This window comes from Lissotriton helveticus, chromosome 2_1 (assembly GCF_964261635.1).
Source record: "Lissotriton helveticus chromosome 2_1, aLisHel1.1, whole genome shotgun sequence".
Lineage (NCBI taxonomy): Eukaryota > Metazoa > Chordata > Amphibia > Caudata > Salamandridae > Lissotriton > Lissotriton helveticus.
Window position 1 is genome coordinate 608,563,795 of NC_136059.1, and position 20,702 is coordinate 608,584,496.

General features: G+C 40.3%; 1 protein-coding gene across 2 annotated transcripts in view; it reads left to right on the forward strand.

Moving 5' to 3' along the window:
* The window catches only part of RASGRF2 (Ras protein specific guanine nucleotide releasing factor 2), a 1,720,695-nt gene that overhangs the window by 743,751 nt on the left and 956,242 nt on the right, over positions 1–20,702 (forward strand). For both annotated transcript variants that reach the window (XM_078675315.1, XM_078675317.1), the window contains exon 8: positions 5,572–5,681. In XM_078675315.1, coding sequence (XP_078531441.1) covers positions 5,572–5,681 — 110 coding nt within the window. The remainder of the gene's footprint in view (positions 1–5,571; positions 5,682–20,702) is intronic.

Below are 20,702 nucleotides of genomic sequence, written 5' to 3' on the forward strand. Positions count from 1 at the left end.
TATTATTAAATCCATCACTGACATCAGTGTGGGTTTATTGATACGAGATGTTTGATACCAAACACCATATGTTTCAGGGAAGCCATTATGTAGCTGGGAAACTCGTTTTGACCAGTGCCCAGTACATACCTTAAGATTGCTTCCCTGCGCACTTATAATATCCAGCAAAGGAACTAGACATTACAGGGGCATATCTCCTCATGCAGCTATGTCCTCACAATTACTAGATTGCGCTCTGCCTTATGGCTCCAAGGCTTATAGTAGGGGTGACTTACATATAGCCCATGCAGTGCCTTTAGCATGACACATAGGAGTGTGCCACGTCATGTTTTGAACCATTGCTTGCACCATGGCATGCACTCTGCTATAGCTGTCTGTGTGAAATGTGAGTGTGGGTCCCTTAAGGTGGCATAAGATATGCGGCAGCCCTCTTTATACCCATGCCCTTGTTACCTAGGGTACCATTACTGGGGACTTAAAGGGGTGCTAAAGTCCTTTTGTAAAACAATCAGACATCACTTTGTTTTACGGAAGAAGCACTGGCACTGAGGTGTGGTTAGCAGGCCTCGGTGCACTGTCAGAGACGAAAAACAGCATCAAGTAGCTAAAAAAGGTGAAAATGTTGGGGGACAACTGAAAGAAAAAACATGTTTCCTACACACTACACCACAATGTACAGAAGCAGCTAACTCGTCTATCACTTTTTTACTTTATCCCTGACGGTGACACTGTGCAAATCTCTGCTAACTTTTGGCTAGATTTGTGAAATGCCACTTACATTCAAGGGGGATCATATCTAGCATCAATGATCATGTCTGCAACTAACAAACTAATTTCATGAACTCTGCCAATGTAACCTCTTTTATGATATTACTGAAGAGGTGTGGGTACGTTAGTATAACATGAAAAGGGCCTCAGAGAACCAGTTGGACTGGTTTCAAACTTCAACAGACTGACCTCAGTGTGAATGCCAAGGGGTCTGTTAATGAAGGCATTTCTTAGCACTTATATTAGTACTCCAGTAGTGCTATGTTAGATGCTCATAAAGGCTATCTACAAATCTCTAGCCAGAGATCTCTATCTCCACTTGTCCTGTCTCTTATGTGCAGAGATCATCTTAAATGGAGTGTGAAAACGTAATTATGTGCTTCTGTATTAATGCTTCTTCAGCATATCTCACATCATGCACTTATATTGTGCATAACCTTATTAGGATGCTGCTCCTACATTGCTTTAAAGTACTTGTTATACTTAACAAACATGCAAGGTTTTAGGGTTCCTATAGGCCCAGAGACCATCTTACACACTCTTTTACATGTGAACATTCCAGTAGAAGTGTTGCCTTGCTTTGATAGTTCCCATTTGGTAGCATGATTTTAGGAAAAGTAATAAAGTCGGCAATGTATTTATGAACTTACCATTTCTTTAAGGGCGTCTTGCATCTTCGCAAGATAAGTTTAGTTAGAGTAACAAGTTTTGATCACGTATTTTATGTTCCACAGACCTTCATTGATCAAAACTTTATTTAGCACTGTACTTCAACTAACCCTGATCTGAGTAAGAACTCTGGTTGGTTGAAATGACAATTGTCTTTTGATTATTTGCTGTGCTGCCTGCTATTTGTGCAATAAAAACAAGTTGGATTATTGTGCTTTCCGATGTGATGTTTTGCTTTAACATAAGGCATACATTTTTGTAGTACATGTGGGAGGGACCAGGGGAAATGGTTGGACAATTGGAAATATCACTACTAATTTGGTGAGGTTTAGGAAATTTAAGGAGGGTTTCTGAAGAAACATGAAATAATAATACATACCCACAAAAGAGTAAGACAATTGTAAATAACGCATATTCTGCCTTTAATCAAAAAGGCCAACCTAAACCCGCTAGCTCTGGGGAACTATCGTCCTATTTCCAGATTGCCCCTACTATCGAAAATAATTGAGAAAGCTCTTAACTCACAGCTGTCAGCTTTCATCGAGGACCAGAGTCATTTAGATGCATGCCAATTCGGATTTAGGAAGCACCATAGCAATGAATTGGCCTTGATAAGTGCCTCAGAACAGGTTAGATGGACACTGGATGCAGGGGCAGTGCAGTGTTGGTCCTACTGGATCTCTCAGCGGCATTTGACACAGTAAACCACCAAATCCTGCTCTAGAGACTGAAGGAGATTGAGGTAAACGATAAAGCCCTTGCTTTAGTCAAATCATTTCTGTCAGACAGAATCCAACTTGTGGCAGCTGATAACTTCAAATCCCTATCTGTCTCTCTCCCTTGCAGCGTTTCAATCAACTAGTGATTTCTGTATCATCTAATATCTCAGAGACAGCAAAGCGCGTTTACAACTGTATGCAAGAGATTGGGAAATGCATTGCCCTAAATTGCTTGAAGCTGAACTCAGGCAAGACCGAGGTGATGCTCTTTGGGAAGGACACTTCCTTCTGGTCCCAAGACTGGTGGCCACTTGAACTTGGACAACTTCCACTGCCAGTTATAAAGGTAAAAAACCTTGGAGTTATCTTTGATAACCAGTTAACCTTCGAAGGGCATGTGAATACTATCACGTCTGCCCCCTTTTCTACAATGAAACTCTTACAGAAAATCTTTCCTTTCATTCCAAAGGACCTTCAAAAAACAGTAGTCTCTGCCTTGATACTTTCAAAGATTGTCTACACAAATGCTCATTTTGTGAGTGTAAAGTCTAAACAAGCTGCAGATCCTACAGAACTCAGCGGCTCGCCTGTTATTAGGCATACTCAAAAGAGAATCAGTCTCAACTGCCCTTCCACTTCTCCATTGGTTACCTATTGAGAAGCGAATACAGTTTAAGGCCCAAAGCATTGCTTTCAGGGCTCTCCATGGAGAAGGCCCACAAGTTTTTAAGCTGTGTTTTCAATGGTACCTCCCGCCACGATCCCCTCGCTCTGAAACAGCATGTAACATCATTGTTCCCAGAGTTAAAAAATAAAATGGGGTGGGAAAAGTTTTTCTGATAGCAACTCCCGTCTCTGGAACAGTCTCCCTTTATTCCTGAAAAAGGAACCAGACTTTCTCTATTTTAGGAAAAAACTAAAAACATGGCTTTTTAATCTCTAGGAGCTTTTAGACCTGCCTAGTTTTGCTAACGTGTGCGCCTAGACACCTCAGGGTAGTAGAGCGTGTTTATTATAAATTTATATTTCATTTCATAAATCTCAAACCCTAAACCTAAGTATTACTGACAAAAGGGGCTGAAATCTACTGCAGCCAAGTCTTGAATTAAGTCAAGCACATCTTATGACCAATAACTGGTACTACAGTACATTTCCAAAGAAATCAATGCAGGCAAGTAATAACATTATTACCACTCAGGGAAAAATAGTAAAATAAAGATCCAATTCTTTTTGAATGTCAGAAAAACTTAAATAATTTTAGATTTGTTTATATATTTTTTTAAATGTCAACACTGAAGATAATAAAGGTAGTAAAATATAAATTCCATATTCCATTAAGCTTTAGTCATATGCAACAAGCCTGCTACTGAGGCGCTGTTTGGTCCACAGTCAGGACTCCACCGCACCCGTCAACTGGTGAAGCCTATTACAACATTAACCAGTCATGCACAGGATTCCCATGTGTGAAATCAAGTCTCACACCAAGAACATTTTTTTTACTATGTCAATGAATAACTCTATTGCTTGATCCTCATTTTGAGGAAAAATTATTTGAGAAGGAGATAGAAGAGAGACTGCATTTACTAATGTGTGTTACTAAGTATGTTAGCTAAGTTTAGTTGAAGTAATTGTAAGTGTAATGTGTTGTTAGGCAGATATGTGTGATGTTTGCATATCTGTGGGGGGCAGGGGCAAGGACAAAGTGCCATGAGTGGAGATATAAGTGCTAGCTGCAAGAGAGGAATGTTGAGTTCTTTCTTCACCTTATGTTGGGGTTCCCTGGAACGGGCAGGCCATATATCAGATCAGAGTGAATAGTGGTGAGGACTTTTTCTCGACAGGGGTGAGACAAAGACAGGATCTAGTTCTGCTTCCGTGAAGAGCATTTGTCCCCTGTATTCTGGAGAAGGTCTCCTTCAGTCACCTCCTCTGTTCCTGCAACCTTGTCTTGAGTTCCCACATGGTGCTTGCATCTACCACTAGTGAATTGGCACCCGGTCTCCAAGCCCAGGGATATTCAACAAGGGTCCAAGACCCCTTGCTGTAGAGGTTGCAGGACACTGGGGGCCACATTGGGAGCTGCAATCCTAGACCTGTGGGCTTCAAACCCTTTGAATTTATTTTTTTTATTTTTACTTCCAGAGGTTTTTAGGGGTCTCTTTGCCCCATCCCCGCATCCCCACACCTGGGCCATGGAGTCAGAGAATAATCTCCCTGCCCCATTTTCGTACATTAATTTTGTCACAACATACTTCTTTAAAAGACTCGCTATGTGTTATAATAAGCCAAGATACTCTTGCGGTGAAAGTGTGCTTTACAAATACACATAACACAACATACCCCCCAACGTGTTTTCGAGTATTACTAAAATGTCACAAAGACGCCTATAGCTTGTCTGAATGTGCTGCGAGATGGAGTGGATTCTATTTGTTCCAGTGCAATTTGGTCATTTTTGCAATGGCCAGTTAGTGAATAATAAAAGAGAAAAGTATACCAGGATCAGTGCAATCTGTGGAATACGGAAATATTGGTGACAAATGACAGCAGGTCAGTCTGTTTAGTTTGGGTCAAATCCTTAAATAATCAACAGCGTATGTTCAATATTTCTCAAACTAAAGAAGATGTTATACTGATATGTTAGTTGGCATTTATTATGCGCTCTGCCTCCAAAGGTATGACAAAATAAAGAGATGAACATATGGTGACAAAAGTAGGATGCATGAAAATTGTTCCTGTTAACTTCAATTGAATGAACTAGCCGACCTTGGTGCAGGTGTGCACTGTCTGCGAATAAATATGCAGGAAACGCCAGCTGTCTGTTAGAGTGAGTTTACAAAATACCGCTCTTTCCTCTGTTCTTCTTCAATCGATTGTACATGTAGCGTTAACAGAAATATGACAAGTAGTTTGTGACTGTTTTTCTTATCGCAATGTTTTCGTATTACAGTTTTAACTAAATGCACAAGCTTCATTGGTTCAGGTGTCTTTTCTAATGTTCTACTCCTTGTAATAAAAGATTACATTGATGAAAACCTTCACTCCTTCTTGGAGGGCCACACAAGTACCAGCTAGGTGGGAGCCCCCAGGATTCTGACTCAGCTGCTCATTGTGCAGGCAAACACGATTTTTCACTTGGTAAAACCGGGCACCCATCGAACTGGTAATTTGCACAATATCCTCCCAGAAAGGGGAAACAGAAACAATTGGAACCTCCTCCCTATTCTGGATCTGAGACTCTGAATGATGCTCAATTACTTACCCGGTAAATACCTTAGCCCGGTATGCGGGTAATTACCAGTTGCATAGTTTACACTCAGAATTATAAGGGGTTCACAATGAGCCCTTTGTTTTGATGAATGCCAAATAAATAAACAACTATTTATCTAACTCTTGACATATTTTGTTTTTCCCCAAGATCCCGCGATATATTATAACGCTCCACGAACTCTTGGCCCACACACCTCATGAGCACGTTGAGAGAAAAAGTTTGGAATTTGCAAAGTCAAAGTTAGAAGAACTATCAAGGTAAGAAAAAATCTGAGCTGCATGTTCATGTGGAAGTTTTCAACTGAAGAATCAGTACAATTTTGTTTTTGACATTTCGGCTTGTAGAGAGGTGGCATAAAGGGTTTGTAGAAAGAAACAACCGGCATATTTACTGTGGGGATAATTCTCACAAAATGGGGAAAACTACTAAATCGTACTTGTAGTCATTTTAGGGGAATTTTCAAAACAGACAATGTCAATAAGAGGGCAAGCTATCAAGGCGATTTACACATCTGTAATATATTTATGTGGAAAAATGGCTTGCTTTATGAATGGACATTCCTGTTTTGTGTTAACAAAACGTGCTTTTTTACTGAGGAATTGATTTCATTATATGTAAAATTACACCTGTATGATGCAATTCTAAGTGTGAGAAAAACCTATTGCTAGAGGTGGTGGCATTTAGAGAATGAGGCTGCCTTTAAAAGTAGGCTAACACCCAAGCTTGCACGTTTGTGGGTATCCACATACCTTTTTAATGCACGTTCCCTCCCTGGATATGATTGAAGGTTTACTTTGTCCAAGGTGGCAACTGGGAAAGATTCTTCCCAAAATTGTTGGAATTTGTGAGAAGGGCTTTCTCCGTGGGTAAAGATATTTTCCCCTTAGATTTTTTTAAAGTGCTAATGTACTTTTCTGCCTGGTCCACGCATAGATACATATACGCCTGCTTCATTTCCATATGCACAAATGCTTACACATGTCAATACTACTGAAAAGCTGTGATTGATACATCTTTTAAGGATTATTGACGTGTATGAGAATTACAAAAATATCTTAAACTCCAAACAGAGGAGTACATTTTTGTTTTTTAATCTGACTTGAACAATGTGATTTCATGGTTTCTAGGTTTATTTCTTTTTTTTTTTCAAATAGTTTTTATTGAATTATAAGAAACACAAATACAAAAGGAAAACATACATAATGATAATAATGAAGGAAGATAAGGAAAAAATAATAAAATAAAATAGAGAGAAATCAATCAATACATACACGTTAAGGTGCTCAAGTGCCAACCAAGTGCAGACCAAGTCTGCATGTAGATCACGGAATATAGAAAGAGTAGTGATCATATGTAGACACCATGTGGTTTCACATAAGTAAACATTGTGGTATCATACATAGGCTTAACCAATATTTACAATCTGCGCAATAATAGGAGTTTGAAATACGTAGAAACCTGAGATATCAACAAGGTAGGAGGTTTTCACGGTGAGTCATATGAGAATGATGAAACGTCTAAGGATTTCCAAAGTTTCCGGTGAGTGTTTCACCATGGAGAAGTGTGGAGTGCTGGATTGTCTGGATCTTTGGTATTTTTCCATTAACATAATGCAACTTTACAGGCTAAAGTGAGCATGAGGTCTAGCAAGTACTGGTCATTGAAATGTCCTAGTGTAGGGTCTAGGACGCCTAATATAACATATGAGAATTCCCTGGGTGGACTGATGCTGAAGGTGTGACGTATACATTTGTAAACCTTATCCCAGTATGTTTGTAAAGTAGGGCATGTAAAGAGCATGTGGAAGAGGTTTCCAACTGCAGAGTTACAGTTCCAGCATGTCAGACTTTCGCTTAGGCGGAGTTTAAAGATTTTTTCCGGAGTCCAGTACGTCCTATTGATTAACATATATTTGGTCTGTGATAATATTGGGGATATTTTATTCGGAAAAGGTGTGATGTGTATTTTATCCCAGTCATAAGGAATTTTAGTGGAGTTGGGTTCAGATTCCCATTTGTCCTCACATTTTTTATGTATCTTACGCGGGTTGGGTAATAGAAGTTTATATATTTTAGAGACGGTGTGTCCTGATTTCAATATTAGTGATATCTGAGAGACTAATGTTGGTTCATAGGGTTTAATAGAACGGGTTGAGAGGAGAGATTTTAATTTTAAGAAGTCATAAAAATCCATTGTGGTTAATTTGTGTCGGTCCTTAAGGGTAGAGAAAGGTAAAGGAAGGGACCCTGTAAAGAGGTCTTTGACTAGATTTATTCCTTTTTGAGACCACTGTTTCTAGTGGAGCATTTCGCCATCAATCTTCAAATTAGGGTTACGTCATAGAGAGGACATGTTAGAAATATTGACTTTTAGTTTTTCGAGGTGATCTAACCGTAGGAGGGCTCTCTTAGTATTAAGTAGGACGTATTCTGAGTGAGGGAGGTGGGATAGGTCCATGGTAAGGAGGGCAGATAAAAGCATGTTATTGATGAGCAACTTTTCTATATCTAACCAAACTGGAGTATAGTCCGGTTGAGCGGTCAGCCAGTTAGCGCCTTGCTTGCAAAGAAATGCTGTTTGATAGTTCCTAAAGTTCGGCAGACCCAGATAACCCTTTTCTTTGATAATTGGAGTTTATGCATTGATATTCTGGGTTTCTTAACTTGCCAGAGGAACGTGTTGAAGAGCTTATAGATTTGAACCAGGAAATCATTTGAAAAATTCATTGGCAACATGCAAGCCAAACAATTAATGAAAGGAGTCACCATCATTTTTAATGTCTCGGCCCTACCCCACCATGAAAGATATTTAGGAGATCACACTTCCAATAGTGTGGATATTTTTTTATAAAGTGAGGTTTCATTAGTGTGAATGGTAGTTATCAGGTCTTTGGCGAAGTCCAGGCCCAAATATTTGTAGCATTTGGGTTGCCATAGGAGACCCGAGTTTCCCATGATCTCTTTGTTGCCATGGTTATTTAGGAGTTTTACTTCAGTCTTATCGTTATTTAACTTGCATCCGGACACTCTGGAAAAGCTCTCTATTAAGGACATGAGAGCAGGGATAGCATTTTCAGCATTTTCAGAGACCACTAGAGCGTCGTCAGCGTATGTAGTAATTTTGACCGTGTAATCATTAAGGCGGATCCCTGTGATCTGATCATTATTCCTAATGTGATATAAGAAGGGTTCAATAGCATGTAAAAATAGTGAGGGGGAAAGGGGGCAGCCCTGTCTTATTCCCTGTTCTAATTTAAAGGAGGACGAGACCAAGCCTCCTGCTCTTACTCCTGCTGAGGGACTGAAATAGAGTGACATTACCATTCGCGTAAAATTTTCACCCAGTTTGAATTTATTCAATGTCGCCTCTAGTCAACTTTGTCGAAAGCCTTTTTGGCATCCAACGTGATAGCCACTGTCGGTGAGTTAGTGAGTTTAGCCTTCTCCAATACATGAGCCAGGATCATAGTGTTATCACTGGATAACCTATTCTTATAAAAACAACTTGCGAGGGGTGAATAAGTTTAGGTAAGAATTTTTGGAGACGTTTGGCAAGAATAATTGCATAAAGCTTACAATCTAAGTTGATAAGGGATAGCGGTCTATAATTTTTGGGGAGTGTCAGATCCTTCCCGTCTTTCGGTAATACTACTATAATGGCCTCGGCAAGTGTACCATTAACTTTGCCAGAACTACTGAGTTCATGGAACAGGTGTAAGAGTGGAGGAGCTAGAAGCGAGGGAAAACACTTATAACATTTGGCACTAAACCCATCAGGTCCTGGGGCCTTCCCACATTTGATAGATTTAAGTGATTTCTCAATTTCCAAGGTGGTGATTGGGCTATTGATTTCTAATTGTTCTTGTTCTGTAAGTGCAGGGAGTTCACATTCATTTAGATAATCCTGGATTTTTGTGGTGTCTAGTTCTTTGTTTTTAGTATATAAAGTACTATAGAAATCTTTGAAAATTTCAGCGATTTTGTCTGGGTCAGAGTGAATTGAGCCTTTATGATCTGTTAGCTTGTTAATCATGTTCTTTTTTGCATTTTAAACTTTAAGTATGCAGCTAGAGTTTTACCATCCTTATTGGATTCACAGAGCCTAGATCTTCTTTGCCTGTTAATCCATATCCCAGCTCTGTCACTGAGTATCTTATTATATTCGTATTTCTTCTTCACCATTTCATTCATGATTGTCGCATCCCTAGATGATATGTGCTTACTCTCTAGATTAGCAATCTCTTTTTCTAATTTTTCAAGGGTCTTGTTGTGATCCCTATTCATGGCCGCTCTGATTTTAATAATCTCTCCTCTAATAGTACTCTTCATAGCTTCCCATCAAGTGAGGTCCGATGTATCATTTTTATTGACCAGAAGGTAAATCTGTATTGCATTTTCAATGGTTTTCCTGTGTTGCTCTTTTTCCAAAACGTCGTCATTTAGTCTCCAGAGAGGCTGTTGTTTGGTCGGTTTTATGTTTGATATAGATAGGGAGATACAGGAATGGTCTGAAACCACTCTGGGTTCAATTGATGTTTCCACAATTCTAGCAGTGGCATTACTGGTGATAAGTAAGTAATCAATGCGTGAGTAGGAGTTATGTGGCAATGAGTAAAACATATATTCCCTGCCTGTGGAGTTTTGTAACCTCCAGGAATCCAGCAGATTGAAATTGGTACAGAGGTTAACAAAGGCTTTGTGAGAGTTATTACTGCGAAATGCACACCGTGAGTCCCTGTCTAATGCTGCGTCCATTGGAAGATTAAAATCACCCGCAAGTATGTGGAGAGCAGTGTCTGGAATAGTTTCGATCTGTTTAGTTAGGTCTCTCCAGAAGTCTAAGTCATCTGTTAGGTGCGTAAACATTAGTAATGTGGAATTCCGTATTGTCTTTTATCATTTTTGTCATGACCGATCTCCCCTTGGTGTCGGATGTGTGTGCGCCTATCTCAATGTTTGATTTTTTTGCCATTAGATTCAGGACACCGTTTTTCTTTCCTATCGCTTCAGAACCAACAACCTCATTGTAGAACCTATTTCTAAGTGAGTTAAATTGCTTGGAATCAATCTTTGTCTCTTGTAATAGGGCGACGTCCCCTTTTTGTTTCTGGAGGTAATCAGGAATCTTTCTCCGTTTGACCACATTGTTTAGACCTTTAATGTTTAGCGAAAGTATCTTGAGGTTATAGAAATCCCTGGGGAGACTTTTGGACTCGTTTGCAACATCATAAGTGTATTATCAGTATGATCCGTATGAACCCAAATCTACTTCTGTTTTCGTAACCTTTACTCCTTGTATGTTGATATTGTGTATGAGGTACTGGACAAAAAGAAATACATTTCAGTGTGGTTTCAACTTTGCAATTAAGGGTAACGCTAAATAAGGTGTCACGACAACTTTTGAGCCAATCAGGAGGTACGATCTGCCTCTGGTGTATATTGGCAAATGAAACGCACCAGGTATATATGGATTTAGTAATGTAAGGCAATAGAGTTAAACAGAAAAACTCCTCATCATTATGACAGCATGCCATACAACATAAAAATGACCTGTATGTAATAGTCCCACCTATTTGCACCAAAAAATCATGTCATATTTTACAGCGGATCTCAATAAGTAATGAGGTAGGTAAGGCACTTGGGCTCAAAACATTAACAACATTAATAGGACAAAAAGCAATAAAAACAATAATAATACAAAAAATGCAAAATCCAAAATCCCAACCCGCCCCACCTCAACCCCAACGCCCCCTCCCACCCCGCCAAGAAGAAAAAAAGACAAGGGGGAAGAGGTCTTCTTCCCATGAGAACCAAACGAGATATGCAAATAGTATGGGACCATTGTGTGGTGTAAAAACAGCAATTTCAGCATTAATAAACAACTAAGGGCTGAGAGCCAAAAACTGAGAACTAAGCGGCCATAGTTAGGAACTGGCAACGTTCGAATCTAGCATAACTAGTAGTCTAGCAATAAAACTAGCAATAAGTTTGCCATTATATTGAGCTGAGCCACCAAATCAAGTATACATGGTGGTATCTATCAACAAACAATAATCCCTAGAGACACAACCAGCGATACATCCAAGTTTGTTCCAGCAAAATAGTAAAAACCAGTCTTCTCCATCCACTTACAATGAGATATAGCAAAATGTCATTATAACAATACATCAATGCATAACGACGGGCATTAACATGTAGAATTTTATGAATATGTAGCAGCACGTAATAATATAGCCATAGCTAGCCACATATATTAATATCTGGTGAGAGCCACCCAGTGTTAGACCAAGGACATCCAAAAGCCAATGATTTGTACCAGTAGTAAACAATAAAGCATTACACAATCTGAGAGTGACAAGGTAGATATAAGTAATCCAACAGCGATATGAGAACCTTATCTAGTAGGACCCTGCGTCGCCCTGTCCATGGAGGAATCATCAGCACCGTTGAGGAATTTCTTCAATCGTAGATGTTCGGTGAAAAAGTGCGGAGATCCCTGGATTATCACCCTGAATTTTGCTGGACCTGCAAAGGCATACTTATAGTTCAAGGCACGTAGTTTCGGACGGAGTGCCAGGAATCCTTTTCTGGTGTCCACAGTCTCCTTACTATAATCTTGAGAGATGTACATTTTATTGCCCCTCCATAGGATATGGTTATTCTTGCACATGAATCCAAGTATCTGCTCTACATGTTGGTATCGGAGAGGTTTGCATACAACAGGCCTACAAGGAACCCGGTGGGCCCTGTCAAACTCCAGCGGCTTGTTGAAGGACAAGTTGGTGGCTTCTGTAAACCATTTCTCTAGGAAGACGATACATGAGCCTGAGGGATCCTCTTCTCCTTCCGGAATTCCAAAAATTCTAAGGTTCCCTCGTCTATTTCTGTCTTCAAGACCCGCCAGACGTTTAGTCAAGGAGTCTGTTGTGATCGTTAGGCATTTGAGGGATTTAGACATTCTGATTTCCGTGTCTTCTAAGTGGCTGATCCTATTTTCTGTCTCAGATAGTCTGACATTAGTATCTCTGATATCCTGCCTAATAGCCGATATTTCCTCTTTTGTTGATGTGGCGAGATCATGTACTTCAGCTAACTTGCTCAGTATGGTGTCCATTGTTGCATTTATATCTCGCTTGCCTTTGATGGGAGACTCCGGATTTGGCTGGTCTGCCTTGATCCTTTTAAGTCCTTTTGATTCTTTCTCTTTTTCAGCCATTCTGGAGGTTTTTCCGTGTTCTCTGAGTTTTCCGAGTTCTCAAAGGGACAGCAGGATCAGATAGCAGTAGCAGATCAGAATAATGTAGCGTTATGACCTAGCTGTGTGGCCCTGTTCAGTGGCACTAACCGATAGTAATAGCGCAAGTGCTGGTTACAGCACTATCATACAGAGTGTAGTACAAAAACAATGTCTCAAAAAACAATGTCACATTGCGTTTGCAGATAACAGTTTCAGCAACGCTAGGCCGTTAAAATCGGGAGACGCAAGGTAAGTGTGTGCTTTAATTACAGTGTAGAGCGCTGAATAACTATTGTGCTGACGTAATGAAGAAGGGAGAATGTACACCAAATTCACGTAAGATGTAATAAAATATCAACAGCCAGCGTGTTTGAAATTATTCAGAACATTTGTAGATCATTGTGAGGGATTGATATCAGATTAGGCATTCTCCATTTTAAAGTCAGGCATGTGGATGTTGGATAGAGGGACACGTATGCATATCTTCAAAGCATTGTTGAGAAGTTGGGACCAGATCAAGCAGAACACCCCAATTCGAGCAACCGAATGCCAGGCAGGTTGATTTAGTAATTAAAAGTTATACATCAGCTCCTGCCTTTTGTTCGGCGTTCCGCTCTGTCGCCATTACCCGCTATCGCCACCTCAAACTATTATGACGATTGTTAAGAGCCGGATGCAGCAGCGCGGCGGAAAAGAGCGCCAAAGGTAATCACTTTAAGCCTGTTGCTACAACAGCATAATGCGCATAGACCTCGAGTGACTTTCAAATTAGTTAAGTGGTTGTGCACCGGTTCCCGTGCTTTTTTTGGCCGCCATTGTGTGATTCTTGCCGCTCCAAGCAATTATGCAATTATATCGCTCCTTAAGTCAGTGTGCAGCCAGGTAGAGGAGAGGAGAGGAGCATTAAAGAAGCTCTCAGAACATGCTTGGTGCAGGTGAACACTCGTGAGAGCATTTGCAGGCACAGCCCCGGTTCGCGGGCACAGCCGCCATTTTACTCTAGTGCGTAGTTTAGAGCACATTCACACTGCAGCCCTTACTGAGTCGTGGTCATGCTGGTTGTTGATTGTTGGTTGTGGGGGTTGCCGTCACAGTATGTTGCAAGGACCGTTCCTCCTTATTGTGTAGCATTCACATGTGGCATCCAGTATCAGCGTGATGCCCTCCGATTCCGCCCGATGCGAGGCCACCCAGATTGCCTATCAGCGGAGGTCGGAAGCAAAAAAGCCTTCTTCGCTGGTCTCTGGTACACTCAAACCGGTCTCATTGTGTCTATGCAGGGTTCTGATGCAGATCAGTCACTTGTATGAGCATGATCCATGCAGTTAAGTAAGAAATGTAACTTTCTGGTGTTCTCTCAGGAAGAGACACGAGCTCACGCCGCCATCTTCGCCGGTGTCCAAACCACGCCCCCTCCAGGTTTATTCCTTTTATCCATAATCCTACAGATGATCTGCTCTAGAGTAGGGGAAATGAGAGAGGCTTATTCTTTCACGGAAAGCTATCCATCGCTTAAGCTTTACAAAAAGAAAGTTATTTGCAGCACGTCTCCATTACTACTACCTTTTTAGGTATTAGTTTAAAAGTTGATTAAGTTGGTGTAAAAGTTTGAAATTCTCACTAACCTCTCACATCAGCACATACACAGAAGCACATTTTACCACCCCAAAGTGTTACGTAGAACAGCTTATAAGCAGAGTGTATAGATTTTACACCGTAGTGCAAAGCACAAACTGTGCTGCAAAAACCGACACATGCTGGTTCTGTGAAATAGCGCCTGTAATATGTTGGTATACTGAAAAAAGACAAATGAAAGTGTGCCCTATATACTGTTGAGAAACAAGTTCCCCCGTTTTCCTCCTCACTTTGTCACAATCACTATGACCCTAATTACAAGTGGCCCAGGAATTGTGATGGTCATAGAAATTGTACAAGAAGAACCCAACTGTCCATGCGGGCCTTGTTTTTACAAGAACAGACAATAACAACTGTTCACATGGAACTCATCTTAAAGAGTTGCACATTCCCGAAAGATTTACCAATTTTTCCAAGCCAAGCCTTTTTCATTTAGACTTCTTTATCCTTCCCCACATGCTTCAGAGGGATTCCCATAGGGCTTTGAGCTTGGTATAAGAACTGGACCTCAAAGCATATCTTCTTTCTAGTTTGCCTACTCTACTCATTTTATCCAGCTGAAAAGTTGGGATATTTTCACTTCGCCAATTTGTAGTGTAGTTCCTATCTTCCCAATAGGCTCTGCGCATTGGAATAATACCTACAGCATTAAAGGCCTAGGCCAGACGTTAACTAGGTCTACTACTGTCGATACTAGACTTAAGTTTTGGGTTTGCCAGCGTAGCTCAGAGTTCGCTAGAAACTTTCTCGAATGTTCAAGGAGGAATTAACTTCCCTGATTAGACAAGAAGGGATTTAGTTTCTGACAACCATAGAACATGACAACTTTGCTCTCCCCTAATCAAGAGTCAATCTCGAGAGTCGTGTGAACAAAAGGCAAATTATTTTACTCAGTCAGTACGTGCATTCTTAGTCTCATCAGAATGTAGAGAAAAGGAAGAGACGGGCGTGTTCAATAAAAAGGTGTTATTTATTGATCAGTCTCTTTTCTCATACAAGAGAAATGGATCGATATTATTGCAATACTTATAGTTAAGTAAAGTGCATACATTAAAAGCAATAGTATAAAGTAATACTGTAAAAACCTTCATATGGTTTCTAAGCCATATGATGTTTAAAATGAATAAAATATATTTACATACACATATACATTTGACTAAACGTACTCAACTGGTGTTTCTAAATACGCCTACCCCGTGTACCTGACCTAAGCCTAATACGTGGGCGGGAATAGAAAGTTACAGTTTAAGTTAAGTTTGTTTTTGCCAAGTGAATAACTAAAGAATTCTCTGTGAGGGGTTATTCAGTTCTGTACCTGGAAGTTAGGATGAATGAGGAATGGTATCTCTCTCTCTGGTCTCGATATTCCAGGCTGCCTGCGAGGGCTACCCGGAAACGCCGGTGCTGGATTCTCGGCAGGAGAAAGCAGCTTCTCTCAGCGCGTCAGGAAGGCGGGGCTGCTGCCAGCGGGGTCTGCTCTGCTCTCGGCTTCGGCAAGTATGGCTGCTCCGTCTCGTCACCACGCGTGTGTTTGCATATGGCAAGATCGGTAATATTTATACCTTTAAGGTGCCGAGATTGACGTAAGGATGGACATAGATACGTCAATAAAGATGTCATACGATTTGCTCGTTAGCACATTCTTTTACTAAAGTTCTCGGTGAAATCAAAACAATGGCCGCAGGGTTTTGCCCAGGTTGTCATAGGTTTGATTTGTTATGAGAACTCCGTATGCCTTATCAGGGGCTGGAGGAATATCGCTTGTCTAATTAGATCGCAAGCGTTATGACCTAATCAGATAACACGTTCCTGTGCCGTAGTGTGACTGCGTCAGATAACGGTATCTGCATCATGGGGAATTTCTGCCTCATGGGCTGACTGCTAGTTAACTTGTTGGTTTGTTTAACTAGAATAGGGTCAGGAATAGGGGGATCGATTCAGAACCGATAGGAATACATGACACCCACTCCACGCTAACTATGGACATATTTACTAATCTAGGCATAGTATAACATAGTACAACATACTATAGAGTAGTGTGTATACCTTACCACCCCAAAATACATAAATGCATTTTGAAATTTTCAAATATACTGAAAAAAAAATTGCAGACATATATATATGATATGCACTCAAGCTGTAGAATAATGCCAAAGTAGTCGCATTTGTATACATTATTGCTTATTTGGTATATGAGAATTACACATGAAATGATTTCTGACAGAAAAAAGTTTCGAGAGCATTCCATCACAGAATAAAATATCTTTATGAACATGCCAGCGGGCAGCTAATGTCTATAAGCTATCTAAAAAATTTTTTTTTGTATTAGAAACCTTAGTTCTTTAAGAATAGTTCTTACTTTAAGCAGAAGATAGTGTCCCGAAAAATATGCAAAAATATTTTGGGGCTGCTGGAAAAACTGCTGTCCGTGAACTGGAGCGAAAATGTTCATGTGACTTTATTTTTAAAGTTGAAGGCCGAATTCAGGGAACGCCGTGTGCGAGCTTGCTCAAAAGTTTCTATTTCTGTTCGGGTGAGAACATCATATCATTTAGGCTTTCGAAAAAACTGTCAACAGCTTCCTGGGAAAGTTCCACTAACTCGGAAATAGGTGTAATCATGCATTCTTGCGCATGATTGTCTCCATTGACATTCTGATTTGCATTACTGGCAGAAGGTCGTACCTGTTCGATGCTGCTTTCATCTTGAACTTCACTACCCATCAATCGTAGTGGTGAAGCTTCCACGAATGCCGTCATCAGGATTGGTAGCCTTTGAGGGCAGCACAAAGCATGAACCTTAATCGGGCTCAACAATGTTTCTGCATCCATCGGCGCATCCGATTGTAGCGTCAGACAGGTGTCTAACACGCATTCTTCTCCGCATAGCAGACACCTCAATACAGGTAAAACACATCTTTGCCACATTGGTCGAAATGATAGAAACCAAGTCATGTTCAGGTCTCTAAGCCGGGAGAGTCCCAGGATTTTTGATATCCGGTCCCGGTATCCAATGGCTAGGATTGTTTCTTCCCTTGTCGCAAGAGTTTTGTCTGTGACATGGGTTGCCATAACGAAAAATAAGGACTAAGAATAGGATTCCTGCAATTAGTCCCAGGATCAGGGGAAGTCCGCCAAAAATCGAATGGACGAAATCTGGAAAAATACCCAGTATGGCTTTGAATGGTGTTAATGCCATTGAAAATACTGTCTTAAATACCTTTGAGACCCCATTGGTATCAGAAATATTTAAGATTTCATTCAGGATTTCCGCGAAATGTACGGGGTAATTAGTTGATAATAATGTATGTATCTCTGCAGTCGTCCTTGCGACTTGTAGATCATACGTTTCTTTTGATGACGAGAGCCTGGTAGGCGTCTGAAGAAGGACTGTTTTCATTCTGCTTAAAGTATCTATTCGAATAGAAGTAATTTTCAAATCGGGCCATGCCCTTGCCTCCCTGTCTGGGAAGGAGCTGGGGAACAATGTGCGTCCACAGCACTTGACCTTCGCAGTAGTAGTTACTAGATAAGGAGTCCCGGGCATAAGACTACAACATCTGCGGTCTACAATAAGAATGTAAGTCCCATTATAGAGTCTTTGAAAGAACGGTTCTATTTCTGTTGCAGGTGCGCCTTGCTGGTGACATGAAAGGTTGTATGAATTCCCTTCACAGGCTCCATGCAAACTAATTCCGTTACACAGAAGTGTGCCGCTTAGTGACATCTCACAATTGTTGCCACTAAGAAACACTTTCTGTCCTTTATTACTGACACATGCATGTGAATAGGGCAGGTTCCAAGTTGTTTTAAGGTACCCCTTTCCCAATTTCTCGTACATGGAATATTTATGATTCCGTGTATTATCCATTCACTGACAGGTCGTTCTGACATTGTCATTGGTAATCTTTCTAGTTTTTCAATGCTCAAGATTGTATAATCAGCACCCTTTTGCGCCATACCGATTTGTCTATCAGTAAGGTTAAATATTTGGAATAGTGACGTTGTGTTGATTAAACGCCAAGGCACATAGCCTGAACGCAGATTTTGTAACGTCCAGCCAAGCTGTACAATAGAACGCAATTGTGACTGACCATGTTGTAATAACAGTAAGTCTTGCGATAATATATCGATTGCTGACGACACAATGCTGTCCAATGAAAAAATTCTGGAGGACAGAGTCATTAACCCATTGTCCACTACAGAAAGTGATTTTTCCAAATTAATACGGTCAATTTCCCGTATTCTCTCTGCTGTTTCAATTTGAGTAACCTTCCAGGCCTCATTGTATGCTGCATATACAGAGGCTGCTATGAAACGCTTTTGACGCTGTTTGCGTGGTCCCAAAGTGAAATCACGCAAGTCAGCACCATCAATAAGGAAAGTTAGGTGTTGCTTAATTTCAGCAGTGTGGAAGTTTGTAGCCATTGAAGGCATAATTTGCCCACACTGTAGGTGGTAATTATCCCTGGGTGATGTCTTTGGGGATATCTAGGGTCTGGCCTGTTCATTTTGAAACCCTGTGTTTTGTTCAGGAATCTGTCTTGACAGTTATTAGTATCTGTGGGCCAGATCAACCACTGTTTCCAATTTGGATGTGTTCTGTTTTGGTTTAATATATGGTTTACGTCTATCTCTTCATCTGTATCAGAGTTATTGCTAAACATTGTTGGCTTTGGAATAGACGGTTTAATTAAATCTTTGATTTTGGCTAGACCAAGACAGGTGGTTTGTTGAACAGTGTCATTTAAAAATATCATTTGTTCTGGGATCATGCAGGCTCTAAACAAAGCTTCTATACCCTGTACTTGCCAATCTTTTGTACCCCAAACACTTTTCAATTCAACATTTTTGTCCCAATAATCAAAACCAAAAGTATTCATTTGTTCGAAAAATGAGTCTGAATATAACAATTTTGTGTTGGTTATCATGGTTTTGGTTCCTGTCTTGTTTGACAATTTAAAATAAAATGTTTCAGCATTACTTGTGTTAAAACCTGAAAAATATGAATATTTGTCGTAAACGGTTCTTGAGCTCCCTTTTGGAGGTGTTGCACAATGTTCCCATTGATTATAATTTAAAACATTTCTAGGTTGTGCAGATCTATGTAAAAAGTGGTTACCATAGTGGTTATAGCAATACATACTGTCATAATTTGTAGAACCCTGCAAATAATCATGTTTGGTAAATTTAGCAGACATTACTAAGTCAGACATCATGTTATTAATGCTTTCGAAGTCCCAATCATCAGCAAATGAGTTTGGTTTTGCAAAGTCACTCAATGAGATCTTAATTTGGTGTGGATATTTCAGGATCTCGACCGGACCATAAATTTCATAGTCAGTGTTGTCCCAGGCTACCCCACCAGGTATTGGATTGGCTGTGAAGTTGGCTGAAGAAAGTTCTCTTTTCTCGACGTGTGAAGATGTGTGTGGTTTGAGGATCAAGTTGATTTTCTGACTTGCTGTGTCCATTTTAGCATATTTTCCCTCAATGAAGCGTCCCAAAGTAAGTACCATGATGAGCCAAAGTATGAGGATAAATGCACCAAAACCCACCCAAAATTCAATCCATGGAGAAATCAGATATGTTTCTTTCAGTTGTTTCAAAAGTTCGTTAGCTTTGTCTTTAAAGGATTTTGATGATGGCTTTGTCTTTGATTCACTGAAGCCTTCAGAGGAATCATCGAAGTTTATGAAGTAGCCGGATGCAGTTCTGTCAATTGTTCCAATTGGTTCAGGATTTTTGTTTCTTGCATTGTCACTTGGTACTTCATTATAGAGTGGTGTGTCTCTGCTAAATGTTTTTATTTGGGTTTTCAGAGGTCTTAGTTCTATTGCATTATTGCATAGTCCTTGTTGTTCTTCTGTAGGCGTTTCGAATGTGATGAGCCTCTTCGTTAGGACCTCTGTACTGGTAGCAAACCTTGGTGTTCTGCTACTTATTGGGAGTCCACTTGGCCTACTGTTTGTTATCGGCCACATGTTGTGGTTTTACCAGGTCGATGGATACAACTCGGTTCTCCTTTTTACCAGCAAGTGGCGGTAGTACAACTGATCTTGTCCCGTTGACAGACAAGACAGGAACTGCTTTTCTGTAAGAAGGCCCAAATTCCTTCTTTACCGCGATCTTTTCCCTGACTAGATCCCCGACTTTTGGAATCCAGACAGGTCTTGCTGGGACAGGTGGTGGTTCTTCAGTGGTTGTTGGCTGTTGTTTCAACTTTATGTTGCTCAGGTCTTTTCTTGTTTTGTTTAAGTCCTGCAAAATAGCCAAACGGTCTTTGATATCAAAGCTTTTTTCTTTCACCACTGAAGTCTGACTATCAATGTCAGAGATCATCATCCTAGTTCCAAATAATAATTCGTACGCACTGAATCCCTTCAGAGAATTTCTTGGCAAGTTATT